Below are 12,033 nucleotides of genomic sequence, written 5' to 3'. Positions count from 1 at the left end.
TGGACTCTGAGAAACAAACTGAGGGTTCTAGAGGGGAGGGGGGTGGGAGGATGGGTTAGCCTGGTGATGGGTATTAAGGAGGACACTTACTGCATGGAGCACTGGGTGTTATGCACAAACAATGAATCATGGAACACTACATCAAAAACTAATGATGTAATGTATGGTGACTAACATAACATAATAAAATAAAATTGATTAAAATAAATAAATAGATAATCCTTTCTTAATCTCTAGCTCAAAAAGTTATTGTAGGATTAAATATGATAATGTATGCAAAGTATCTATATAATATTTTATTTATAATAAGCCTTCAGTGAATGATATAACAACAGTTGCAGCAGCAGCTAATGGCACTGTTCTAAGCTTTTACTTGTAGTCCTCAGAACTAATCAGGTTTGGGTATTTTACTGTTGCCATTTTATAGTTGAAGATACAGAGATACAGAGAAGTTACATGATTTGCACAGTCATACAACTAGTGGGTAGTGTTCAAACTTTGGCAATCTACCACTATGCTAAAACTTCCTTTTACCATAACTGCTACTATCATCTTTTTGCCCCAGTTGATCATAAAGGCAGGACTCCTGAATAAAGCTTACCATGCTCACCTGCGTTAAGAGTGCCACACTAAAAAAAAAAAAAAAAAAAAAGAGTGCCACACTATCATGTATATAATGAATCTAGAAACAAGTCACAGCCCTGTTGTGCAGCTACAGATTGGTTGTATGAGGTATTTTTTCCAAATATGTAGTAAGAAAAGTGATTGCAAATACAAAGTTCAAATTATTTTCTGTATTTGTAGATTTGTGTCTGTTCCATACTCTCTCCAACCCCCATTCTTTATTATAGACTTAGCATAGCAGTGGAAGAAGATGAGATAGGAAGAAGGGAAGCAGGGCTAGGGACAGTTATAAAAACCACCAATGACCGAAGTTGGAGAGGCCCCTTAAAGACGTGGTCCGGCCCCTTATCCTTTCCCTCCTATTATAGAAGAGAAAGAGATGCCCTAAGTGAGAAAGGCATTGACTGCAAGTCAGAAACCCTTCCCCTGTCTGGTTCTTGGTCATTGATCAGACCATAAGTTAGACTTGATGATTTCTAAGGGCCAATACACCTTTGGAAATTATTTGAGACCAAATGGAAGTTACTTGAAATTGCGGCAAATGAATATAAAATTACTCCACATATACTTCAATAAATCATTTTATTTCCCTAGACATAAAAATAGAAATAGAAGGTTCAATTTTAATTTTCATCAAGCTTTAATTTTAAAACTTATCCTTCTGATTCTCCACCCTAGCTGTCAGATGGTGGGAAAAATTCTGTATATAGTATATATGGACTCTTTATAATAATCCAGGGGGACCCTGTTAGTCCAGTGTGAGAACTTAGGAGAAACCAGCCAAGGAAACCAGGCCCAATATTCCTGTAGAGTGAACAGGCAGTGTTTTGGTATTTTTCTTTTTACCCTATAGAGGAGATTATAAAAAGCATTTTCCAGTTAGGGACTCCCATTTTCCTCCAAGGAATTCTGCTTCCAGGAAAATGGAATGGATGTACTTTTCCCTGCTTTTCCTACTAAGTACCAAAACCCCTGCATATTCAGTAACATGTAGGAAGGCAAGAGAAAGAACACAGAGAAACAAAAAAATAGAACAAACAGAAAACAAATAATAAAATAGCATTGAAGCTCTAACATACCAATAATTACATTACATGTAAATGGTCAAAATACACCAATTAAAAAACAAAGATTGGCAGAGTGGATTAAAAAACATTACCTAAGTATGTGCTGTCTTCAGACATCCCAGTTCAAATATAATTATATAGGTAGATTGAAAGTAAAAGAATGGAAAAAGATACATCATGTAAACATTAATCAAAAGGAACCAGGAATGACTGTATTAATATTAGATAAAATAGACTTCAGAGCAAAGAAAATTACGAGGGACAGAGAGGGACATTGCGTAATAATAATAAAAGGTTCAGTCTACCAAGAAGACAGAAGACATAGCAATCCTAAACGTGTGTGCACCAAACAAGAGAGCTGCAAAATATAAGAAGCAAAGCCGATAGAACTGAAAGGAGTAATGGACAAATCCCCAATTACAGTTGGGTACTTAAGCACACCTCTCTCAACAGTTGATAGAACAAGACAGAAAATTAGCAAGGATATAGAATTCAACCACAGTATCAACCAACAGGATTTAATAGACTTTTATAGAACACTTCACCCAAAACATCTGAGTTTCAGATAGGCATTAGATAGGCAGCCACCTGTGCTTTGCTTATACCTCCTTAGAAATAGTTTCTAAACCCAAACCAGGACATGGGGTATATGAACGTTTTATTTGTTTTTCTGTATACGTTTAGTGACTATGTAACACATATGACATATAGTCAAGTGTTTAATGTTTTTAACTAAAAGAGGTAATTATATAAAGGTATTTTCCAATTTTTCTACACCAGAGTTCTAAGCACCCTCTTTGAGAAGTGGGCTGATTAAGCTGCACATAAGAGAAAGGAATCATCCATCCAGCTGTAGCAGTTGACCTGCTATGTCTTCCAGAGACCCCACGTGCAGGCATCAAGAAACAGATAGTTCGGGGGCGCCTGGGTAGCTCAGTTGGTTAAGCGACTGCCTTCGGCTCAGGTCATGATCCTGGAGTCCCGGGATCGAGTCCCGCATCGGGCTCCCTGCTCAGCGGGGAGTCTGCTTCTCCCTCTGACCCTCCCCCCTCTCATGCTGTCTCTCTCTCTATCTCATTCTCTCTCTCAAATAAATAAAATCTTAAAAAAAAAAAAGAAAAGAAACAGATAGTTCGGACATGACACACTACCCTCCTTGGCTCAAGGCAACCAGTCTTCCAGCCACATTGCTGCTTGGGGAGCCCTGGGATTCCTTTTCCACACAACCACTGTAGAGTGATACTGTGTGCAAATTAGACTCTAGACTGAGCTCCCAGCTGCCTTGCTTCATCTCTGTGCCAAACAACTAACGTGCAAACAAACTTCTGGAGCACAGCTCTGCTATTTCTGCCATCCTTCCTTCTCCGATTTTCTATTCTCTTTGTTCTAGATCTGGCCTTCTGATGTTCAAGTGAGCGGTACTTCAGGGGTCTTTTTCCCTGTTACCCACTCAGTCTGTGTACCTTGGGGAAAGGCAAAGCAGGCAAAAATTACTTGTCCTTTTTCTTTGGGTTCTTGGTTCATGGTTTACATGGGTCTTAATTAAGTCTCCTGGGAGTGACCCTAGGCTGATCCTTAACCAAGCATTTCAGTCATCCTAGCCAGCCTCTTCCTACCTGTCCGCTTGGGATCCCACATCACCCTGGTCTCCTCTTGCAACAAGTACTCCGGAAACTGCCTTTGCCCGGGCTTGCCCTGGCTACCCCTTAGGTGATTCCCATTACCTTGCTTACTATAAAAGGAAGACGGTCTCAGCTGAGCGAGACCAATACTCATAAGACCTGGGCTTTTGCAAATGATTAATGGGCTCCTGCCGAGCTTATATCCCATGAATGGTGAAGGTAATCAGTATTCAAACCAACCCACTTGAGTCGGAAGGTATGATTTTTAGGTTACACAAAGAGAGGGCTCACCAAGGGAAAGGAAGACTGGCTCCAAGATCATTCTCGGTGGTCTGTGCCATCCGTGACATCCCCTGCAGACCTGTTTCTCTGGCTTTCCTGTCATCTAGACAGTGACCTTTAACACGCCCGCTTGACTTTTAGGAAGCCTTGCAGTGTTTGCACATTATGTAATGTCTGTGCTCCAGTAGAAATCTCACAGAAACAAACGGAGGAAGTTTGCTAGTCCAAATAGTGGATAATAAATCCTGCCCTATCTAGATAGACACTGATTTTCTGTATCCTTTAGTTTATACACATATTTTTTTGTTGTAGTAAGGTCTGAAAAATTCAAGGAACCAAAATATTCAAGTATTTCAAATGCTATTGCCCTTTTGGCAAAGAAGGCACTTCCTACAGGCTGGGAGTCTACGCATTAGCCTTCTTCAGCAGATTGAGGGAGTGAAACATCACTTCCTACCCAGCATTCAAAGAGTACCCTAATTCTAGTTAGCATACTTTATAAACTGTACCACCATGTTCATCAGATCAATTTGCGTAATCAGATTGTTTTAAATGTTGTTTTTAAAGAAAATATATGGGGTTTTTTTTAGCTTAATTTTAATTCTGGAATGTTTGCTACTGCATATTTTCTTTACAATAGATGTTCTTCTGTTTCATAAGAAATAGGCTTTTCACTGAGACAGCTAAATTGGATCTCTTGATCAAAGCTAAAAGCAAATATATTTTAGCTTAGCAATATCACAGGTCAAGATAATTAAAAAATATTCTAGGGTCATTAGTTAGGCCAAATTCATGTTTTAATTCATATCAGTTATCTATCTAGAAAAACATAGTGCAGAGACAAAGGGCATTCCTGGTAGGTTCTGTTACTTTGTTGCATACATTCTTATAAAGAAAACTTTCATTATCTTTCCTTTCCTTGATCTATATGGAAATAACTGTTTTAAACATGTACAGTGATATAAAAAGAACACACTTCTTCTCAAAATATTTTTAACTCAATCTCAGAATAATTTTTTGAGTAAGACAAAACCAGACTCCCATGTTACCTATTCCCTAATTTATGTGTGTAGCTTAGAAAAATCTATTGTTAAAAGGCAACTGCAGCTTTAATAATTCGTGGAAATTTAGCCTAAAATGCAACATGACAGAAAAGTTTTGTGTGTGTGTATGTGGTCAGTATTAGGATTTAGGACAAAAGGTGATTGGATACAACACTAGGATATCACCTCAGATTTAGAATTCAATGATTCAATGAAAGTTTTACTATTAACATAAGAATAAAAAAAAAAGTTTTACTATATTTTTCTAAAGAAATTTATATGTATATATTATCTGCTACTCTAAAAAGTTGTATTATTTTTCCCCAAAAGAGAAAAAATCGTACACCTTGAGTTGTGTTTTTCCCTTTGGTGAACTCAGCATCACAGAGGTAAGATGATCTGTTTGCAGACTAAATGGATGGTTATAATAACCAGTATAATGGCAAAATCAAACAAACAGGGGCATTCTACTGTGAAACCTTACAGGAGGCTCTAGATTACCTGTCACCAAACCAGCAAGACAACTTGGCTTCCAGTCCCCAAGTTCTACCTCGGAAAACTGTGTGTGCATCTGCCCTGTATCACTCACTGTGGGTGTACCTCTCTCTGCATTTTCCCTCACTGCTGAGACCAGTGCTTTATGAGGCCTAATTTTTGGTCAGTCTCAACAGAATCTCTTAGACTCTCCCTCTTCCCTGCAGTGATTTGTGCTAGTCTTATACCAGTACCTCCCAGCTCAGCTCACCAGTGTCCGTGTGTGTCTGCCTTCAGTTCTGGTCTCCACTGTAACATCAGCTCATGCACCACTTCAAGGAAAGCAGCAGGTTTTTCCTCCTGGCCACCCCCCCCACACACCTCCCAAAAAAACCAACACCAGCTCAGTCCCTTCCCATTTCATTTAACAACGCTTACTGACACCTGCCATGAACCAAGTACTCAGCTAAGCCCTGAAAAGAATAGTAAATGAAATAAAGCTCCTGCCTTTAAGCTCACTTCCAGCATGGCAAGGGAGACAAATGTGAAGAATTGTCATCTGTCACAGGGCGATCATGAGAACAGATGCCCAGCATGAGTGGTGCCAATAAAGGAGAAATCAGTTCTACCTAGGTAAGGAAGGGAGAAGACAAATGAATTTGGACTTGAAGATGAGTTGGGATTTTTCTAGAAAGACAGAATAGCATCAAGACAGGTGATGGAGTTCAGCAGAAAGCAGTTTTCCATCGTAGATTATGTGTACTTGGAGAACTTAGTGATGCCATCTGACCTGTGAGCTGAAAGTCTTACTGGTCTTCCAACGTCAGCCCCCACTCCTTTCATTCCATTAGCCACTCTCCTGCGAGGGGAAGTCCTGTAGTGATACTTGAACACTAAGCAGGTTTCAGAAGATACAGTAGCAAATAGAATAGAATATTAGACTCTTCGGTGAGTTTTCTTATACCTCTATTTAGATTTGTAATGGGAAAAAAGTAAACAATTCATTCACATTCTTCTAAATCATTCTCTTTCCTTCATGTTCATGTTTTTGTTTCCATTACTCCTGCTCCTGGATATTTCCTTCACAGTGGTGCTTGAAACTCTGAATTCTGCTGGGTTTCCAGGAATGCTGTTGACAGTCATTGCCAAGAGAAATGTGTTTTCCCCTTAGGAAATTACATGTCCATTTGGTATTATTATTTCTGACCACTGTGTTGTGTTATGAGCATTTCTGAGGAATGAAAAAGATGGCTTCCTTGGAGCAATTACTGGAAAGGAAACTGGTATGTTACTTTCTTTAAAAAAAAAAAAAAGTATATACCCAGGGGCACCTGGGTGGCTCAGTCAAAAAAAAAAAAAAAAAAAAAAGTATACTTAGATCAGAAATTATCAGGGGAAAAAAAAGAATAGAAATAAAGATAGGGTGAGGTACATTCCCTGATTAAAAAGAAAAAAAATTTACTTTTAGAAATATAAAATTCCTTATAAGTTATTTGAATTTTTAAGTTGTTTCTGATTCAGGAATAACACTACAGAAAAGTGATTAAAACATGAATGTTTTTACCTCCATGAATTATCCCAAAGTAAACTCCCATGTAACTCCCACCCAGCTCAAGAGTCACTGTTGCCTCGATCTCAGAAACCTCCCTTACTGGCCCTGCACATCCAAAAATCCACTTCTGAGCTCATTTGGGTTGTTGACAAAGTCCAGTTTATGTGACTTTATGACTGAGGTACCCACTGTCTTGCTCACTGTGAGCCAGGGGTCCCTCTCAGCTTCTAGAGGTCACTCTTCGTTCCCTTCCACATGAACTCTAGCTTCAAACCAGCAGTGGTACTTCTAATCCTTTTAGCACTTTGAATCTCTGACTTCCTCTTCTCCCACCAGCCAGAGGAAAACTCAAATTTTGAAGGACTTGTGTGATTAGGTTAGGCCCACCAGGATAATCATCCTTAAAGTCATCTCTGCTGTATAGCATAACCTAGTCATGGGGGTTAGATGTCATCAGATTCACAGGTGACACCCACACTCAAAAGGGAGGAGACTGTAGAAGGGCAAGGATTATCTGTGTCAGCTTAGAATTCTGCCTACCATAGACCACTATTTTCTGCTGCTCTTAAATGCTACCTCTGTCTGTCAAAAACCCAATATCCATATATGTGTAGTCATTTCTGGAAGAGTTTATATAAAATCAGTATTATTTCTTCCTTAAATGTTTGGTAGAGTGGACCAATGAAGTCCTCTTACCCTGGAGTTTTCTTTGTGAAAAGGCTTGAAATTACAAATTTAATTTCTTTAATAGATAAAAGACTTTTCAGGTTATCTGTTTGTTTTCAAGTAAGCTTAAAATTTGTGACTTTGTTCATTTTATCTCAGTTGTTGAATTTCTTGGCATAATGTTGTTTACAAGATTACCTGATTATCCTTTTGGCGTCTGTAAGATCTATAGGGTGTCACTTCTCTTTCCTGATATTGATAATGTTTTATATCTTATGTCTTCTCATGTATTTTTTTTTCCTGATCAGTCTGGTTAAAGGCTTATCAATTTTACTGAACTTGTTCTTGTTTTCATTTATTTTCTCAGTTGTTTTACTGCCTTCTGTTTCACTAATTTCTGCTATGAATATTATTTACTTTATTCTCCCTACTTTGGAGTTAATTTTCTAGTTTCCTACAGTGGAACTGAGGTCATTCATTTGAGATCTTTTTCCATTTCTAAAATAGGTTTTTAGTGCTTTATAAATTGCTCTCTAAATACTACTGTGGTCATGTCCCACAAATTTGGATATGATGTGTTTTTATTTTTATTCACTTCACAATACTCTCTTATTTCCCTTTAGATTTCTTCTTTGACCCAGGGGTTATTTCAAAATGGGTTATTTCATTTCTATATATTTGGCGATTTTCCAGGTATCTTTCTGTTATTGATTTCTAATTTAGTTCCATTATGGCCAGAGAACATGTTTTATATGATTTTAATTGATACATGTTTTATGGACCAGGATGTGACTTTACTTGGGAAATGCTTTGTGGATACTTGAAAAGAATGTATATTCTGTTCTTGATCAGGAGACTGTTCTATAGATGTGACTTAGGTCAAGTTGATTGATGGTGTCATTTTCTGTATCCTTACTGACTTTCTTTCTAACTGTTCTAATCATTTAGAAGATGAATATTGAAATCTCCAACTATATTTGTGGATTTGTCTGTTTCTTTTTATATTTCTATTAGTTTTTACTTCACATATTTTGAAGTTCAAATATATTAGGTGCAAAAACATTTAGGACTTTTATACCTTCCTGATGAATTGACCCTTTATCTCTGGTAATATTCTTGTCTCTGAAATCCAGTTTTTCTGATATTAATGTAGTCATTCCACCTTCCTTTGGGCTAATGTTAGCATGATGTATCTTTTTCCATTTTTTAACTTTTAGCCTATTTATGTCTTTATATGTAAGATCCACTTCTTGTAGGCAGCAAATAGTTGAATCTTGCTTTCTTACCCACTCTGCCTTTTGATTTGAATGTTGAGACAATTTATATTTAATGTAGTTATGAATTGGGCTGGCTTAAATCTGTAATCCTGACATATATTTTCTATTTGTCTCCTTTGTTCTTTGTTCCATTGTTGCTTTTTTCCTACCTTCCTATGAATCAGTTGGGTATTTTTTATGGTTTCATCTCCTTCATTGGCTTATTAGTCATTCTTTGTTTTGCTGTGTCAGTGGTCACTTTAGGATTTACAATGAACACCTTTAACTCTTACAGTCTTCAAATGATATTATACCACTTGAAGTATGCCATAAGAAACTTAACAACAGTGAGCCCTTTCTCCCTCCTAGCATTTGTGATACTGTTGTTATATATTTACTTCTTTGATATGTTATTACTGTTTTCGATTAAACAGTCAATTGTCTTATAAAGTGATATAAATAACAGAGAAATGTATTTTAAATTTACTCACATAATTACTATGTCTGATGTCCTTTATCTCTTTGTGTAGACACAATTTCTATCAGATATCATCTTGCTTTCAGTATTTCTCATAACATTTCTTGTAATTCCTCTGATAGTTAATTCTTTCAGCTTTTGTATGTCTGGAAATGTATTTTCTCTCCATTTTTGAAAGCTATTTTCACTGACTATAGAATTGTAGATTGGCAAGTTTTTTTCCCCTTTCATTACTTTAGAAATGTTCCTCCATTGTCTCCTAGTTACACCATTTCAAGAAGAAATCTGCTGTCATGTTAACTCTTGGTTCCTCTGTATGTAATACAGTTGACCCTTGAACAATATGAGGGATGGGGCACCAACCCCCTGTGCAGTCAAAAATCTGTGTATAACTTCTGACTCCCCAAAAATTTAACTATTAATAGCCTACTGTTGATCAGAGCCTTACCAATAACATAAACAGTCAATTAACACATGCTGTGTATGTTGCATTTTTATATACTGTATTCTTACAATAAAGTAAGCTAGAGAAAAGAAAACATTATTGAGAAAATCAGAAATAAGAGAAAATACATTTACAGTACTGTCCTGTATTTATCAGAAAGAATCTGTGTATAAGTGGACCCACACACTTCAAACCCATGCTGTAAAAGGGTCAACTGTAAATCGTTTTTCTCTACTTTTAAGATTTTCTCTTTATCACTAGTTTGAAGCCATTCATTATATACTTTGGTATAGTTTTCTTCATGGTTCTTGTGCTTTGGGATTCTTTAAGCTTCTTGAATTTGTGGGTTTATGGTTGTAATATTTTAATATTTTTTCAGGTATTTTTTCTGTACCTCCCTCCTTCAGGGACTCCAATTACATGGTATATGATGTATGACACCACTTTGAAGTTCACTTGTGGTTCACCGAGGTTCTGGTCTTCCCCTTGCCCCCCCCACCCCAGTTTCTTTCTTTCTGTGTTTCCTTTTGGATAGTACCTATTGCTATGTCTTCAGTTCACTAATTTTTCTTTTATGATATCTACTCTGCTGTTATCTCATCCAGTGTATTTTTCATCTCTAGAAGTTTGATATGAGTCTTTCTTATATCTTCCCTAATTCTGTTTAACATGCTCAATATTTCTCACTTCTCAAATATATGGAATAGGTTATAAAACTTTCAATATCTGTGAATACCAATTTTTAAAAAATAGCCTAATCTTGATATAATTAAAATGCAATAAAACTCACTCTTCAGTGGTTGTTTTTTAGTATATTCTCAGAGTAATGCAACCTTGATAAATGTCTGACTTTAGAATATTTTCATCACCTCAAAAAGAAACCCCATCACTCCCCATTTCCACCTTCCCCCAGTCCCTGTCAACCACTAATCTACTTTCTCTCTCAATGTATTTGCCTATAATGGACATTTAACATAAAAGGAATTATACAGTACGTGGCCCTTTGTGACTTGCTTCTTTCATTTAGCATGGTGTGTCCAGGGTTCATTTATGTTGTAGCATGTATCAGTACTTCTTTATTGCTCAATAATATTCATTTTATGCATATTTTGGTTTTCCATTCATCAGTTGATGACCATACAGATTGTTTCTACTTTTTGGTTATCATGGACAGTGTTGCTGTACATGTTCACATCAAATTTTCTGTGGACCTCTGTTTTCAGTTCTCTTGGGTTTGTGCATACAAATGGAATTGCTGGATATATGCGGTAACTCTATATTTAACATTTTGAGCAACTGTCAAACTATTTTCCAAAGTGCCTGTACCAATTTACAGTGCCACCCACAGTGTATGAGGGCTTCAGTTTCTCTGCATCCCTGTCAACACTGGCTTTTGTTTGTCTTTTTTCTTGTAGCCATCCTGTTAGATGTGCTGTGGTATGACACTGTGGTTTTGATTGCATTTTTTTGATGACTAATGATGTTGAGCAGCTTTTCACACACTTACTGGCCATCTGTACTTCTTTAGAGTAAGGTCTATTCAAATCCTTTGCCCATTTTTATTTATTTATTTTAAGATTTATTTATTTATTTTAGAGAGAGAAAGAGAGCGCATGCGAGCATGGGGGTGAGGAGCAGAGGAAGAGGGAGAGAGAAACTCAAGCACACTCCAAGCTGGGTGTGTGGAGCCCAATGGAGGGCTCAAGCTCATGACCCTGAGATTACAACCTGAGCCAAAACCAAGAGTTGGACACTTAACTAATTGTGCCACTAGGTACTCCCTTTTGCCCATTTTTAATCAAGTTTTATGTAAAGAGTTCTTTATATATTCTGGATACTAGATCCTTATTGGATATACGATTTTTTTTTTCATTCCTTGGGTTGTCTTTTCACTTTCTCGATGGGGTCCTTTACAGTGCGAACGGTGGTAATTTTTATGAAAATCAGTTTATTTTTCCTTTTCTCAGTTGTGCTTTTAGTGTCATGTCTTAGAACCCATTGCCTCATCTGAGATCACAAAGATTTATTCTTATATTTCCTTCTAAGACTTTTATAGATAGATTTAATTGTTAAATTTAGGACTGTGATCCATTGTTAATTAATTTTTGTATACGGTATAAGGTAGTGGTCCAACTCATTCTTGTGTGTGTGTATATCCAGTTTTCCCAGCACCATTACTTGAATGTTTGCCAATTTTATTATCTTTGTCATTTTGGAGTCAGTTTTAACTATTTTTTTCCTTATTTTGGGTTGTATTTTCTTGCCTTGCATGTTTGATAACTGTTTATGGCATGCTTTACATTGTTAATTTTACCTTTTTGGGTGCTGGATATTTTTGTATTTATGTAGATATTCTTGAGCTTTGTTACAGGACAGTTATGTTATTTGGAAATAGTTTAATGCTTTCTGTTCTTGCTTTTAAGCTTTGTTAGTTGGTTGCAAGACACATGTAGTTGACGGCTAATTTCACCCCATTACCAAGGCAAAACTTTTCCAAGTTCTACAGTTGATACGCCATGAATTA

General features: G+C 36.8%; 1 protein-coding gene across 4 annotated transcripts in view; it reads left to right on the top strand.

The window, feature by feature from the left end:
- Window positions 1–12,033, top strand: part of LDAH (lipid droplet associated hydrolase) — a 112,704-nt gene that overhangs the window by 80,121 nt on the left and 20,550 nt on the right. The window contains exons 6-7 of one of the 4 annotated variants that reach the window (XM_035000665.1): window positions 4,969–5,027; window positions 6,201–6,233. The exons of 2 other annotated variants lie outside the window; for them this stretch is intronic. In XM_035000665.1, coding sequence (XP_034856556.1) covers window positions 4,969–5,027; window positions 6,201–6,218 — 77 coding nt within the window. In that variant the 3' untranslated portion in view covers window positions 6,219–6,233. Of the gene's footprint in view, window positions 1–4,968; window positions 5,028–6,200; window positions 6,234–12,033 lie in introns of those variants that run through there. One more of the 4 variants, XR_004678444.1, reaches the window with a different exon arrangement.

Source organism: Mirounga leonina, unplaced genomic scaffold (genome assembly GCF_011800145.1).
Source record: "Mirounga leonina isolate KUSES-001 unplaced genomic scaffold, KU_Mleo_1.0 Mir_125, whole genome shotgun sequence".
NCBI lineage: Eukaryota > Metazoa > Chordata > Mammalia > Carnivora > Phocidae > Mirounga > Mirounga leonina.
Note: the sequence above shows the minus strand (reverse complement) of the source record. Positions and strands in the feature narration are given on the sequence as shown.